Source organism: Mustela lutreola, chromosome 1, assembly GCF_030435805.1.
Source record: "Mustela lutreola isolate mMusLut2 chromosome 1, mMusLut2.pri, whole genome shotgun sequence".
Lineage (NCBI taxonomy): Eukaryota > Metazoa > Chordata > Mammalia > Carnivora > Mustelidae > Mustela > Mustela lutreola.
The window spans coordinates 206,214,593-206,231,834 of record NC_081290.1 but is presented as its reverse complement, the minus strand read 5'-3'; the positions used below and the strand labels follow the sequence as shown (position 1 = coordinate 206,231,834).

The 17,242-nt window shown below is 33.8% G+C and overlaps 1 protein-coding gene across 1 annotated transcript in view; it reads right to left on the bottom strand.

Moving 5' to 3' along the window:
- Nucleotides 1-674: 674 nt before the first annotated feature.
- PGR (progesterone receptor) overlaps nucleotides 675-17,242 on the bottom strand; it is a 101,282-nt gene continuing 84,714 nt past the window's right edge. The window contains exons 5-8 of the mRNA XM_059185765.1: nucleotides 16,938-17,082; nucleotides 15,347-15,477; nucleotides 3,663-3,820; nucleotides 675-862 (exon numbers count right to left, since the gene is read on the bottom strand). Of these exons, the coding sequence (XP_059041748.1) occupies nucleotides 707-862; nucleotides 3,663-3,820; nucleotides 15,347-15,477; nucleotides 16,938-17,082 (590 nt within the window). The 3' untranslated portion in view covers nucleotides 675-706. The remainder of the gene's footprint in view (nucleotides 863-3,662; nucleotides 3,821-15,346; nucleotides 15,478-16,937; nucleotides 17,083-17,242) is intronic.

The window sequence follows — 17,242 nt, the reverse complement described above, 5'->3', positions numbered from 1 at the left end:
AAATTCCTAGTAATGTTACCATAATGATATGGCTCTCCTTAATAACTTCCTTAGAGATGGGTATTTCCAGTTTGGGAAATAGTCAATATGTGAGCTGTTTTTTCCCCTAATATCACACCCTCAATCCATTTCAGGGATTTTAAACTCTCATTCTCTATATTTTTTTGCATTAAAAACCCTTTGGAAAATCTAATGAAGGATATGATTTTTTTTTTTTTTTACTCACAAAAATGTGTAAAAGCTTATTTAGACAAAATTTTGCATACCATTTCAAAGATTCATTTTTGTAAATATAATCAAGGAGACAAAAGGAGCTACCTAGAAGGAACATACATAATTACTTTTTATTTTTACATGTAAGATTTTTTTCCTCTAAAGTAGATTCATTAGATGCAAAAGTTAAAAATCTTCATCTAAATGGTAGGAAATAGTATGGACAAGATTAAGTTTACTTTGGCAATCAATTTTAGTACTTTTTCAATCCTGTAAACTGTTAGTGAATATATAAGTACATAAAACACCTTAAAATTATAATTATGCTTCATAAAGGAAAACAAAACTTCACAATTTTCTCTGAAATTTACACAATATATGTTATAAATGTAAGGCTTTAAGAAGACATTGTAAAAACGTAAGACCTCATAATCCTGACCAAAAGATAAACAGACATACCACAAAATTTAATTTTTAAAGATAAAAATGGCATTCACTTTTTATGAAAGAGCAGAGGCTTCACCATCCCTGCCAAGATCTTGGGTAACTGTGCAGCAATAACTTCAGACATCATTTCTGGAAATTCAACACTCAGTGCCCGGGACTGGATAAATGTATTCAAGCAGTACAGATGAAGCTGTTTGACAAGCTGTTGATTTCACAAATGGATAAGAAACAAGAAAAAAAAATAATACATTCATATAATAAAATAAGACAGCTTATTTTTTTCTCACCAAAATAACTCCCTTCACTCTCTAGAATATGTAAAATACTACATACAATGAAACATTCTGATAGTAAAGATTTAAAGAAATGAAAGTCACTCATAATCCCACAGGATCATCGATATGAACATTTTGATGACTTTCTTTTAAGTTCTTTTTTCTTTTAATAAATGTATACAAACATACCCAGGAATATATATAATATGCATAAGGCATATATAATTTCAAAAATGCAATTATTTAATAAGCCCTATTTGTTAATAGACAGAATTTTTCACATAACAAAATATTGACTCTTCCCCCGTCAACACAAAGAACCCAACATAATTCATTTTAATCTAGTTTTAATCTTTGTCAAATAATTAACATAAATAATTTTAAAAGCCTAATAGGACCCAGCAGCAATAACAAAATCCAACAGTTTTCTAATAGAATTCTTCCCTTCCTTATTCTAGTTCTCCAGATGCAATAATTTTCAACTTCTTTAGCCCATATCTTTAAATATTTATCTCTGTATTTCTAATAAACTTTGTTTTTCAAATTTGATATTATTGATTTAGTTTCTATTACAAAAATTGAATTTTTGGCTCTCTTATACTAGACACCTCTTCCAACAATGCACACTTTCTCTACTCATTCTCTATATAGCTATATCTCAATTTTTGACTAAATCAATACCCAGCAATTTTATTTCAAAGATTTTTATTGTTTCCTGCTGGATTATATTTCCTTTCACATATATGACTTAATTTTTACTTGCTAGAGCTAATCACTTGTTTTTCTTTCCTTTTTTTTTTTTAAGATTTATTTATTTATTTGACAGAGAGAGAGAGAGATCACAAGTAGGCATAGAGGCAGGCAGAGAGAGAGGGGGGAAGCGGACTCCCTCCTGAGCAGAGAGCCTGATGCAGGACTCGATCCCCGAGATCATTACCTGAGCCGAAGGCAGAGGCTTAACCCACTGAGTCACCCAGGCGCCCTCCCCTTGTTTTTCTGTTTTGCTTTCTTTCCTTTATCACAAAGCTATAGTCAAATTCTCTGACACAATTGTAAAAACACACCTCAATATGTTCATACATACTGGTAATCCCTCAGTTCCATCATTTTTTCCTGGTCCTGGTATTCTGAAACCCTGTGTATTACTGCTCCAACTTAAACTAATGATTGTCCAGCACAGTTAATATGCTAGAACATCCCTCTGCATCTCTCCTGGGTTGGGTCTTCTACTTCATTGGCTTAGTCCAGTGTTTTATGGTTAAAACATCCTGTAGATGTCCTTGAGAATGGTTGTACTTGAGGTAAGCACTCTGACACCTTGCACATTGGAAAATACTCTTTAAGTTGCCATCATATTCATTTGATGGCTTGGCTGGGTATAAAATTCTTTGAAGACGGGGCACCTGGGTGGCTCAGTGGGTTAAAGCCTCTGCTTTCATCTCAGGTCATGATCCCAGGGTCCTGGGATCGAGCCCCATATCATGCTCTCTGCTCAGTGGGGAGCCTGTTTCCCCCTCTTTCTGCCGGCCTCTCTGCCTATTTATGATGTCTGTCAAATAAATAAATAAAATCTAAAAATAAAATAAAATTCTTTGAAGATTTTCCTTTCCTCCCAAATTCTGAAGCCATTGTTCCATTGTTTTCTGGGTTCCAGTATTGTTGTTAAGAAGTCCAACATCATTTTGAATCCTGATCATTTTTATGTGACTTGTTTCTTTTCTCACTGCTATATTTTAGGATGGTCTCTTTATTTCTGGTATTCTAAAATTCTACAATAATGTGCCTTTGTTCAATTGTGCTGTGCTTGTATACCAGGCCATTATCATCAGAAAATTAAAATATTTCTGGTGCAGCAACTTTTATTTTATTTTTTTATATAATTTCCTCTCTTTGATTTTCTATATTGTTTTAGAGATTCCTTTTAATTGGGAAATGAACCTCCTTGAATTAATCTCGTAAATTTATTTTCTCTTCTGATTTTTCATTTATCATTTTTGTTATTTCTTCTGAGTTTATCTGAGATTTATATTTCAGCCCTATTAAATTTTAAATTTCTGTTTTTCTGTATTTAGTTATCCAAAAATGTGTTCTTTCTAAATATTCCTTTACAAATGTTTTCTATTTTTGTTTCACAGATGCAATATCATTCTTATTTCTCTGAATATCTTAATTTTCTTGAATCTTTTTTCTGTTCTCTGTTCTGGGGCTTCTTCCTTCATTCCTTTTTTTCTGTGTATTTGATTTCTTCCTTTCATTATAAAGGCTTTACCTATATTGCTAACAATCCTTGGCTATCTGTTCATATTCAGAAATAAGGTCTCAAATTTGACCTAGTGAGTAAACTGTCAAATTGTCCATTAGCACTGTTATTAACTTATAATGCCATCCAAAATTATATGAGAGTCTTATTGTCCACACCCATATCTTTGCTTTTCCTGATTATATAAAATCTTCTGTAACTTAAGGCAAAAATATTTTAGAACATACTCAGGAAAATGTTATCACAATTCCTATAAACCATTAAATTAATCTATATTTATACAAATACTAGTAAAAGGATATTTGGATGATCTACATTGAAAATGAAAAAAGTACAATGTAAGTTCTGAGGAGTGTGATGCAAATACTGTTTTAAAACAAAAGTAGAAATATGAGTTTGAAGAAACCATACAAAGTAAAATGTAGATTTAATATTTAAAAGATTATCCTAGAAAACAAAATACTTACATCATGCAAGTTATCAAGAAGTTTTGTAAGTTGGTAGAAACGCTGTGAGCTAGAGACAACGCCCTTTTGCCTCAACCCAATAGCCTTGATGAGCTCTCTAATGTAGCTTGATCTCATCTCTTCAAACTGATTTTGACTTCTTAGTCCTTCCAAAGGAACTGTAAGAATATAACTACAAGTGGCAGTTATGTTTAAAAAAGATGACAGTAGCAGTTTACAATAAAACAATTTCTGAGCTGTGTAAAAGTTTCTTTTGAATGGAACTCCAGACTTCTTAAATAGGGAAAAGTGTTATTGATAACTTTAGGACACACAAACTTATAGTTCTCTTGAAGCATATAAGAATAACTAGATAAACTAAAGAATATTTTAGCTTACCTATTTTAGAGCTGTATCAATGGATTACTTATTTAACTTAGCATTTGTTCAAAAGAGCATCTATCATTCTATATTCCTGTCTCAGGAATGGATTTAGTTTGAAATTATATGTATGCTGGGTCTTTTTAAAATGGGTATTAAGGAGGGCATGGATTGTATGGAGCAGGGGTGTTATATGTAAATCATGGAACCTGCCCTTCAATGGACAAATGGATAAGGAAGATGTGGTCCATATACACTATGGAGTATTATGCCTCCATCAGAAAGGATGAATACCCAAGTTTTGTAGCAACATGGACGGGACTGGAAGAGATTATGCTGAGTGAAAGAAGTCAAGCAGAGAGAGTCAATTATCATATGGTTTCACTTATTTGTGGAGCATAACAAATACCATGGAGGACAAGTGGTGTTAGAGAGGAGAAGGGAGTTGGGGTAAATTGGAAGGGGAGGTGAATCATGAGAGACTATGAACTCTGAAAAACAATCTGAGGGGTTTAAATTGGCAGGGGGGTGGGAGGTTGGGATACCAAGTGGGTATTATAGAGGGCACGGATTGCATGGAGCACTGGGTGTGGTACATAAATAATGAATACTGTTATGCTGAAAATAAATAAAAAATAAATTAAAAAAAATGCCTAGGGGCACCTGGGTGGCTCAGTAGGTTAAAGCTTCTGTCTTCAGCTCAGGTCATGATCTCAGAGTCCTGGGATCGAGCCCCACATTGGACTCTCTGCTCCGCAGGGAGCCTGCTTCCTCCTGTCTCTCTGCCTGCCTCTCTGCCTACCTGTGATCTCTGTCTGTTAAATAAATAAATAAAATCTTAAAAAAAAAAAATGCCTGGATCTCTCTGTCAAGTTTGTCTTCATATAAATCTGAAATATTTGTCATTCAGATTATTCATGGATAATTTATCTTTTGCTGTAATTTTAACATTGCTTCATTAAATTCCTTAATTCCTTCCTGCTCATTTGAGAGATAGCTATTGATATTTCAATACTTCTCATATCCAGCCACTTCATTATACTCTATTTTTATTAATTTCTTTTAATTTCCATTTTCAAATCAAATAGTTTTGGTTGATAATCTTTTGGGTTTTTTTTTTTTTTTTTTTTTTTTTTTTTTTTTTTTTTGGTATTCAATACTGTACTTGAAATATCCTCATTTCTCCCTTCCCAATAGGTGTAGCTCTTGTTTCTGCTTCGTGATTCAGTGCATGGGTTTAGGATTTCCAGAACAATATTAAATAATAACAATGGCAAATACTCCTTTTTTGTTGCTTATTTTAATGGGAATGCATCTTATTCCCATTTGATGTTAACTGGTAATTCAGATATTTACCACTGTAATCTTTAATTCTGATAGCCAAAATGTAGGCACAACTTCTTATTCTTACTGCTAGTTCTCTTATTTCTACTACATTGTCAATTTTACCTACAATTACTGGTAATTCAGATATTTACCACTGTAATCTTTAATTCTGATAGCAAAAATGTAGGCACAACTTCTTATTCTTACTGCTAGTTCTCCTATTTCCACTACATTGTCAATTTTACCTACAATTTTATCCTTAGTATTTTAGGTCCTTCTGTTGTCACTTGTTTAAGATGTTCTGCTTGATTTCTTCAGCAAATTATCACCAGAACTCCCAATTTTCTTGTTTCCTTTTGCTTTGGTTGCATTTATCTTATAAGTAAACCTTCAAACTTAAATGAAACAGCTCCCTTTTCCTGCAGCTATATCTAGATAGTTGAAAGAAAAAAATCACTTAATCTCTTAGATTTATATAACTCTACATTTATGATCTTGACCCTTAGTAATATTTCTAAAAGAGGTGCACTTAATTTAAGCAAAGTCAACTGCATATGCCTAGCAAAGGAAAAGAAAAAAATCTTTTTTTAAAAAAACTTGTATTTATTCCTTATTCCCCAATCAGAACTTGGTTTCCACTCCCCTTGGAAAAAATAAGTATACAGATAATGAATCAAGGAAACCAAAAAGTAAATTCTTTGGTTCTGAGTTTTCAATGGCTCATATAGTAAATATAAAAAAAACTTTCAAGGGCAATTATGGCAATATGTGATTTTTACTCATTTTAAACTTTACTGTTGTATATACGTTGTATGAATATGCTTTATGTATGTATGGTCTCTTCTCTCTAATTACTTCAGATAGCAGCTATTTTAAACCTCTGTTATTCTTTTTCACACTTCCCAACCAATCCTCACATCTCTCCCACTCTTAAACATGAATATAAAATTATTTGGGGGGAGGAGGAAGAAACAGGCAAACCAAGGAACAGACTCAACTATAGAGAACAAACTAATGGTTATCAGGGATGGGGGGATGCTTATGGGAAGATGGGTAAAATAGGTGATGGGGGTTAAGGAGTCTACTTGCGATGAGCACTTGGTGCTATATGGAAGTGTTGAGTCTCTATACTGTTCACCTGAAACTAATGTTATGCTCTAGGTTAGCTGGAATTAAAAAAAAAAAAAATCAAACCCTTAAAAAATAAAATTATTCTTCCTTCTGGTTACTGAAGTACCATTTCCCATTAGGCTTTTAAGAACTAGGTATTTAGGGGGCTCCTGGGTGGCTCAGTGGGTTAAAGCCTCTGCCTTCAGCTCAGGTCCTAATACCAGGTTCCTGGGATGGAGCCTCATGTTGGGCTCCCTGCTTGGCAGGGAGCCTGCCTCCCCCCGCCCCACCCCCGCTGCCTGCCTCTCTGCCCACTTGTGATCTCTGTCAAATAAATTTTAAAAAATCAAAAAGAAAAAAAAAAAAAAAAGGAACTAGGTATTTAGAACCAGTACTTGAACCGATTATCCTCTTTAAGAGAAAATCAGGCCTAACCCCAGATTGCCTCACAACTTTTTAGTATCAACCACTAACGAGAAGTTTGGGGGATATTATAATCTAATCATTGGGCTCACACCTTATGCTCCTGGAACATTTTGAAGTTTTTCCTCCTCTCCTACTCTCTTTCCTATATTTCAGATCAATAATGAACTAACTCTCCTAATATTTCTATTTGCTTTAAGCTCCTTACCTTAATTCATTTTTTCATTGATTATTACAACCAGTATTTTCACTCAGAATTTTCACTCAGATTTTTGTTGATTCCACAAGTGAGTTTTAGGATTTCTTGCAAATATTTTAGTAGCAAATTGGGAGATGGTGAGTCATGGGCAGTTAGCCAGATGCTATTTTACATAAAAATACATTTTTTAAAAAACACAAGGATCTTTATTTTTTTGATTTAGCTAACTTTAAAATAACATATATTCATTGGAAAAATTTTAGAAAATATAGAAAGTACATAAAGTATTACAAGTCACCAGGTTCTACAATCTTATATCTTGGGACATTCTCTAACATTATATTGAGAACATTTACTTATATCTTTCCAAATTCTTTAAAATAAATGTTTTAATTCTCACATTTAATTTCACTTAACAAAATTGTAGGAGTACAATTTATTTAATTGTCTTATCATTTGGTATTTGAAATATTTTTCTAGTCTAGCATTAGTTATTTTTAATTTTTTCTGTTTTATACTCACTTATTTATAGGGGCCTATGTTCTATTTCAAATATTTTTCTAAGTTTATTGTTTATTGTTTACTATTGTCAGTTTTGCAACATTATTAGGGCAAAAAGTAGTGCCCAGGCAACCCAAATTTTCTCATGCTTCAGAGATAAACACTTTCAACTTTTTCATCTATTTATTTTAATTTTTTCTTCCACAGAATTAAATAGCAACATTGTGGTGTTGATTCTTGATTTTTTTAAATTTTTCACTTTTGATTTTCCAGTGTGGAAATTGAGGCTGTAGCTCTATTACCATCTTTCAGATCCACCATCACCTCCATACCATTAGCTCACATACACAAACAACTTCCTATTTTTCATCTTCCTAATAAAATTTTGGAAATATTAGCTAGATCAATATTCAGTATATATTATTTAGTTATGTAAAATGTTACCACAGTAGAGTCACTTTTTGTTTTACTGAGAGTAAATAATCATCTAATGGGTGTATGAAATGGTATCTCACTGTGGTTTTGATTTGTATTTCCCCAATGATTAGTGATGTTGAGGATCTTTTCACGTTCTTACTGGCTTCTTGTATGCGTTCTTTGAAGAAATGTTTATTCAGGCTCTTGTCCATTTAAAAATGTTTTAATTGTCACTGTAATTCTTTATATATTCTAGATATTAATACTTTTTTCCTTATCAGATACATGATTTTCAATTCTTTTCTCCCATACAGTGGGTTGACTTTTTATTCTGTTTTCATGACCTTTAATGCCCTAAGGTTTTAAATTTGATGAAATCCATTTATCTTTTTTACTTTTATTGCCTGCATTTTTTGTGTCAAATCCAAGAAATCATTGCCAAATTCAACATCATGAAGTCTTCCCTCTATTTTAATAGTTTTGTAGTTTAAACTCTTAAATTTAAGCCTTTGATCTATTTTAAGTTAGTAAGAGTCCAACTCAATTCCTTTATTTTTTTTATTTTTTAATTATTATTATTTTTTAATTTATTTTCAGCGATAAGAGTATTCATTGTTTTTGCACCACACCCAGTGCTCCATGCAATCCGTGCCCTCTCCAATACCCACCACCTGGTTCCCCCAACCTCCCACCCTCCGCCCCTTCAAAACCCTCAGATTGTTTTTCAGAGTCCATAGTCTGTCATGGTTTACCTCCCCTTCCAATTTCCCTCAACTCCCTTCTCCTCTCTAACTCCTCTTGTCCCCTATGCTATTTGTTATGCTCCACAAATAAGTGAAACCATATGATAATTGAATCTCTCTGCTTAACTTATTTCACTCAGCATGATCTCTTCCAGTCCCGTCCATATTGCTACAAAAGTTGGGTATACATCCTTTCTGATGGAGGCATAATACTCCATAGTGTATATGGACCACACCTTCCTTATACATTCATCCGTTGAAGGGCATCTTGGTTCTTTCCGCAGTTTGGCGACTGTGGCCATTGCTGCTGTACCCCATTGGGGAACAGATGGCCCTTCTTTTCACTACATCTGTATCTTTGGGGTAAATACCCAGTAGTGCAATTGCATGGTCATAGGGAAGCTCTATTTTTAATTTCTTTTTTTTAATGTTTTTGCATTTATTGAATTTTTTTTTTTAATTTTCAGCATAACAGTATTCATTATTTTTTCACACACCCAGTGCTCCAGGCAATCCGTGCCCTCTATATTACCCACCACCTGGTACCCCAACCTCCCACCCCCCTGCCACTTCAAACCCTCAGATTGTTTTTCAGAGTCCATAGTCTCTCATGGTTCACCTCCCTTCCAATTTCCCCCAACTCCCTTCTCCTCTCTAACTCCCGTTGTCCTCCATGCTATTTGTTATGCCCCACAAATAAGTGAAACCATATGATAAATGACTCTCTGCTTGACTTCTTTCACTCAGCATAATCTCTTCCAGTCCCGTCCATGTTGCTACAAAAGTTGGGTTTTCATCCTTTCTGATGGAGGCATAATACTCCACAGTGTATTTGGACCACACCTTCCTTATACATTCATCCGTTGAAGGGCATCTTGGTTCTTTCCGCAGTTTGGCGACTGTGGCCATTGCTGCTGTACCCCATTGGGGTACAGATGGCCCTTCTTTTCACTACATTTGTATCTTTGGGGTAAATACCCAGGAATGCAATGGCAGGGTCATAGGGAAGCTCTATTTTTAATTTCTTAAGGAATCTCCACACTGTTCTCCAAAGAGGCTGCACCAACTTGCATTCCCACCAACAGTGCAAGAGGGTTCCCCTTTCTCCACATCCTTTCCAACACATGTTGTTTCCTGTCTTGCTAATTTTAGCCATTCTAACTGGTGTAAAGTGGTATCTCAGTGTGGTTTTAATTTGAATCTCCCTGATGGCTAGTGATGATGAACATTTTTTCATGTGTCTGATAGCCATTTGTATGTCTTCATTGGAGAAGTGTCTGTTCATATCTTGTGCCCATTTTTTGATATGATTGTCTGTTTTGTGTGTGTTGAGTTTGAGGAGTTCTTTATAGATCCTGGATATCAACCTTTTGTCTGTACTGTCATTTGCAAATATCTTCTCCCATTCCATGGGTTGCCTCTTTGTTTTCTTGACTGTTTCCTTTGCAGAAGCTATTGATTTTGATGAAGTCCCAGAAGTTCATCTTCGCTTTTGTTTCCTTTGCCTTTGGAGACATATCTTGAAAGAAGTTGCTGTGGCTGATGTCAAAGAAGTTACTGCCTACATTCTCCTCTAGGATTCTGATGGATTACTGTCTCACGTTGAAGTCTTTTATCCATTTTGAGTTTATCTTTGTGTATGGTGTAAGAGAATGGTCGAGTTTCATTCTTCTACATATAGCTGTCCAGTTTTCCCAGCACCATTTATTGAAGAGATTGTCTTTTTTCCACTGTATATTTTGTCATGTTTTGTCAAAGATTATTTGACCATAGAGTTGAGGGTCCATATGTGGGCTCTCTGTTCCACTGTTCTATGTGTCTGTTTTTATGCCAATACCATGCTATCTTGGTGATCACAGCTTTGTAGTAAAGCTTGAAATCAGGTAGTGTGATGCCCCCAGTTTTATTTTTGTTTTTCAACATTTCCTTAGCAATTCGGGGTCTCTTCTGATTCTATACAAATTTCTGGATTATTTGCTCCAGCTCTTTGAAAAATACTGGTGGAATTTTGATTGGAATGGCATTAAAAGTATAGATTTCTCTAGGCAGTATAAACATTTTCACAATGTTTATTCTTCTGATCCTAGCGCATGGGATGGTTTTCCATCTTTTTGTATCTTTTTCAATTTCTTTCATGAGTGTTCTGTAGTTCCTCGAGTACAGATCCTTCACCTCCTTGGTTAGGTTTATTCCTAGGTATCCTATGGTTCTTGGTGCTATAGTAAATGGAATCGATTCTCTAATTTCCCTTTCTCTACCTATTTGCTAGGATCTTGTTGAGAATCTTAGCATCCATATGCATCAGTGATATTGGTCTGAAATTCTCCTTTTTGGTAGGGTCTTTGCCTGGTTTGGGGTTTAGGGTAATGCTGGCTTCAGAAAGAGTCTGGAAGTTTTCCTTCTGCTTCAATTTTTTGAAACAGCTTCAGGAGAATAGGTGTTATTTCTTGAAAATTTGGTAGAATTCCCCAGGGAATCTATCAGGTCCTGGGCTCTTGTTTTTTGGGAGGTTTTTGATCACTGCTTCAATCTCGTTACTAGATATCAGTCTATTCAGGCTGTCAGTTTTTTCCTGGTTCAATTTTGGGAGTTTATAGTTTTCCAGTAATGCATCCATTTCATCTAGGTTGCTTAGCTTATTGGCATATAACTGTTGATAATAACTTCTGATGATTAACTTCATTTTTTTTAAAGATTTTATTTATTTATTTGACAGACAGAGATCACAAGTAGGCAGAGAGGCAGGCAGAGAAAGAGAGAGAGAGAAGCAGGCTTCCTGCGGAGCAGAGAGCCTGATGCGGGGCTTGATCCCAGGACCCTGAGATCATGACCCGAGCCGAAGGCAGCAGCCCAAACCACTGAGCCACCCAGGTGCCCCGATTAACTTCATTCTTTTACATGAAATTTTCCAAACACCTTTAAGACTAATTATTTCCTTGATGATTTCTTCTCCTATGTATTTTCCTGTTATCTCTTTCTAGTGCTCCAACTGTTTGCATGTTGGGCTTCCTCACTTCTTATTTTCTGTATTTTTGGGTTTTTGCTCTACTTTTGAGAGGTGTCCTAACTTTGTCTACCAGTGCCTGTACTGACATTTAAATTCTGCTTTCATTATATATATATATATATATATATATATATATATATATATTCATAATCTGCTTTTCAATTTTCAATTTCCAAAAGTTCTTTGCTTTTCTTTTTTCAGTGTTCCAAAATTCATTGTGCACCACACCCAATGCTCCATGCAATATGTGCCCTCAATACCCACCACCAGGCTCTCTTAACCCCCTCACCCCCCTCACCTCCAAAACTCTCAGTTTGTTTCTCAGAGTTCACAGTCTCTCATGGTTTGTCTCCCCCTCCAATTTCCCCCAACTCACTTCTCCTTGTTTTTAATGTGTAATTTCTTTCTCACAGTATCCAGTACTTGTTTCTTTGGTGCAATATGTTCTATTATCTTTCTAAAGAGGGATAGCTTTTTAATATTTTTGAGGTTTTCATCTCCCTACACCTTCTGTGTCTTCCTAGTTGCATTTTTTTTTTCTTTTTGATTTGTCTTTGATGTTAAAGGACTCTCTCAGGTGCCTTAGTTATTTATATTCAGGAGTGGAAAACTACAAGGCCGCATCACAGTTCTGTTTCAATAGTTAGTGCTTATTGATTGTGAGCTTTACTACAGGGCAACCTGGCTGATATGTTTCAAAGAGAAACACCTGCTATGAACATATTAGTTCTTTTTATTTCTGGCGAAAGAATTTCTGCAGAGAACAATCTTGCATTCTCCTGTCTAGAGGATGTAAACCTGGATAACAATGTTCTTAGAGTGAAGGGAGTTTCTGGAAGATGGTGTCTCAACATTTGATGTATAATTAATCTATTGTCATTATAGGACCGCTAGCCCTTAACAGTGCCTGCCTACAGTTCAACAATCCAGCCACCCTCTGTTATATTTTCTTCAGAAACTAAATGTAAGTTCTCTGCCTGAGTTGGAGAGGGACAATTTCATGGTTGGACGATTTCTGGTTATGGACTTTAAAAAGAATTTTGTATTTTTAACTCTACCTTCACTGCCATCTCAAAAAATCATTGCTGTTGCCAACTGAGAAACATGCCAGAGATTTGGCGTTGCAAATCAAAGTATTTATTGTTTGTTTGTTTCTTTTCTCTGCCTTGAAATCCAAACTTCTCAGATATGCTAACCTAGCTCTGCTTGCTGGCTTGCAGAATTTTATTGTTATTGATTTCTCTCATTCTCTTATTTCTTAAAAAATCCCTTTAGTAATATTTTACTGTAGTTTTAGAGGGGACAATGGTGTGTTCAACTTGGTATATTTTCATGAAGATCTTTATTTTAATTTTTAATAGCAAATTAGAGGTTTAAATACTTATTTATCAAATCATTGAACTTTTCCTTTGTCAACTTTCCAATTGCATTTATTTCTAAACTCTTATTTGAAATCTCAAAATCAATTAGATTCCTTTTAGTGTGTTTTAACATTTTAAGTTTGTACACTTAAATGAATTATCTGATACGTAAGATATAATTTGAGCTAAATATCCAAACTAAGTTTTCCCCAAATATAAAACTTATTTTTCCTAACAATATTAATTTGCTCCATACTCATTGGTTCATGATGCTTCCACTTACACCATATTAAGTTCTAATATATACTAGTCTGACTTGATTAACACTACTGTATTTTTTCTTCTTTCACGCTGCATTAATTAGGTAAAATTCCAATTTCCGTCTTCACCTCAAAATTTTTGTAATACTTATCTACTTATTTTTTAAGATTAAAGATGAATTTCTTAAAACTTTACCAAGTCTCTCCTCAAATATCTCATTAGAATTTTTATTAGAATGTAGAAATCATAAGTACTATTCACCAAATATTGCTGTTTTTCCCTTTTCTTGAAGCTGCAAGTGACCAAGAATCTTGTTTTCTATGGTGTGTGACTGAAAGTTATACATATGTAATTTCCTTCCCTTACTATTTCTTTCCTTGCCAGTGGCCTAGTGATTAGAGAAGAATGTCAAGATATAGTGTCCATGTGCCTGGAAACCTGAGTGATAGCAATGAGCAATGATAGCAATCTTGTTGATCTGCTTTGAACATATAGTGGGAAAGATACATACTTAATTTTTTTTTTTTTTTTTTTTTTGTTAAGCTACTGAGGTTTGGGGAGAGGGGTTGGCCCTTAAGCATAATGCAGCCTATCTATAAATATAGAGTTATGTTAATAATAATAACCAATTTGGGAAATCTAAGATTATCTCTAACCCAACTGCTATAGGATTCATTACTACCAAGAAAAGGACAGGAGTTAACTGCTGTAATATTGAATTTATTCTAATTGACTCTCTTGGCTAGTTCCATATCAGTACTTTAGCCCAATTTATGCTCTTTTTTCAAATTAGGCCTGAAAGTCTCTGCTCCAAATAGTGTTCCCAAAGTATGGGGATAGCGCTATGATACTTAGATCCTGTATTGGTCCCTGTCTTTACATAGATTTCATGAAGAAAACTTCCTTTTTAAGGATTTAGCTTTTTTGTCTTTTTTTTCCCTGATGTGTATTCCCAACCTTCAACTATTTGAGATTTGTGCTACTGGAAAGAAGTCCCTGAGAAGATACTACTGAGAAAAACCCTTGGCTCACCTTAGCTCCCTTAGGTTCTCTTTCAAATCACTGAGTGAAAGGATCAATTCAGATATTCAAAGGCTGAGCCTACCTATGCATGGAAAGGGCACAGAAAAAGGTGAAAAGCAAAAGCAGTTTTTAAAAATTTTCCCATCCAGACACTTGGGGATCCACTGAGGTAGAGATGTTTGTGTTCTTTGTATATGAGAAAGAGTGAAATGTATATTTGCCCATCTTCCTGGTGACCAGTGCTATGTGTTTCATGATATTTCTTCTGCATATAGAACTACAGTAAATTTCCCAGCCACCCTACCGTTAAATATAGGTCATGAAATGTGGGTAGAAGTGACATGATACTTCTAGGCCCCACTTCCAGGTCTTTTCTCACTTGCTGCTTGTCTTTCTTGTTAGATCTACTGGAGGACTTCAAGCTGCTATGAAAGGGTGGAGCCCCTATATGTAAGGAACTTGAGTTTTCTAGCTATCTCACTGCATTGTGAATATGAGTGACAAATAAACTGCTGTTGTGTTATACTACTGATCTTTGTAGGTTATGTGTTATAACTGCCTATTTTGACATAAAATAAAATAGTTCCAAACAAAATTGTATATTTTATATAGTAAGTCTTTTGTGGAATGGGGGTGGAAGCAAGATAGTTTGTGTTTATGCAGTATTAATTAGTTCATAATACCTAATTAGGTGAATATGAAAAAGTCATTTAAGCACATTTTATCTGAAAAAAATTGCCTAATTGGTGAGCTATTTTACAATTATGTAAAACCTGAGAAATATGAAGTAATTTTATTAATGTCTATGACAGTATATTAGGTATTTCTCCTTTGTAACCACAATCTAAGAATCATACCTCATGTATAACCATATGATCATATTGTCATTTACAACTTTCCCAATGAATTAAAAATTAAGAAAGTAAACATCTTGTAAAAATTGCTGTACTCACTTGTATTAAGAAGTAGCAATACTTTCATACACAGGAACTCTTCTTGGCTAACTTGAAGTTTGACAAACTCCTGTGGGATTTGCCACATGGTGAGGCATAACGAATAAAATGATGATTCCTTCATCCTCTGTCTTGTATCACACACAACACAAAAGAAAAAGGAACAGGAAAAAAGAAACACATATACAGTGTCTTAGCCAGTCTGTATAGTTTATCAGAGAAAATGAGATTTGGTAATTTGAATATTACATAAAATGTCTTTTTGTAAACAAACAACATTTTGAATTTTAAACAAAATAAACTATTTACAATAGTGAATTTTTGAGGTTAAAAATTTTAAAGTTAGGAAACCATATTTAATACATATTGACAAAGATTAATGTTGTTTCTCACTTTTATTATTACATTTAAAAACTTAAGGAATTGATATGTGGAGTTGAGGAACACTCAGGAAATCATATATTTACTGATTTTTTTTTCTGTTAAAAAATAAAGTTTTGTGTGTAATCCAATCAGAGAATGGATTCAGTTCACAGAAACTGAAGAATGTAGAATAGTTCTGTATATTCAGTTCAGTGTAGAAGAGTTATAGCATGAACTATTCTAGGGGAAATGTATGGTAACAAAGAGAACAGTACAAAAAATTAAATAACTGACAAGGCCAAACATTCTGAAGGTTGCAGAAATTTTTTTAAAAAGGTATTTTCTCTACCATGAGCTGTTCTGCAATAGCCACATTAGTCACATGCTGCTAACACAAATGGTGAATAGAAAACTAGATTTTGACTCAGAAGAGCTAAAATTAATCCTGTCACTCAGATTCTTTGGTAGGATATGCAATTCTTCTGAGCCTGTTTCCTGAACTGTAAAATGAAGGGCACTGATCCCTTACCTATTTCAAGGGATTATTGGGCAAAATGGAATAAAATATATGAAAATTATCTGTTAACTATAAAACAAAAGTAACAATATGTCATATAATTCTGAGTCAGCATTCATCATTAGAATGGTATAAATATTTCCATGAAAAGATTCTTGTCAGTTTAAGGTTATACATAGAAAATTAATTATGGTAATTTAAATGTAGCTAAGAAAATTGAAATATTTATCTTTCAGTTTTTAAAACAACTTACCAGTCTGATTTTTTTCCTCCAAGAGGAGAGAGAATATCTTTACTTTTTGAAGGTAAGTCAATAATTTCAAGCAAAAATACTTCTAATTTATATCATTATCATCATTATCTTCATTAGTACCAAGGTATAAAATTTTAATTTAGTAAACTGAAAATTTCATTTTATCTTTAAGTATATTTCTTGATACACTTTTGAAGTTTAAAAAAATGGATTTGAGATGACTACTATATATTGAAACAAAAGGGGAAATCTCCAAATATCAAATTACTGTTATAATAATATAATTTTTAAATTTTGTTTTGTCAAGTTATATTCTGAGAAAATTCTGATAAACATTTTAGGAAAATTCTATTATTTGGGATACTAAATGTGTAATCATCTACTGAAATGTAATTTTCAAGATTATCCTACATATACACTTATGTGATAATACAAACAAAATTCAAGTTACTACTTACTCATTTAGTATTAAATCGGGTGCAAAATATAGCATCTGTCCACTGACATGTTTATAAGATCTCCATCCTAGTCCAAACACCATTAAGCTCATCCAAGAGTATTGGATGAGAGTTATCTGGTCATCAATATGTAAATTTCTAAATCCTACAAAACAAATAAAAATAATAAAATGATCCCCCAAATCACTTTTGTTGAAAAGTTGAAAATAGATAGAAATTTGAAAACAGAGTAAGTTGGGTAATATATTGTTTTCAATTTCAATTTATTTTATACTATAAAGGAGTAAATATTAATACATAATAGA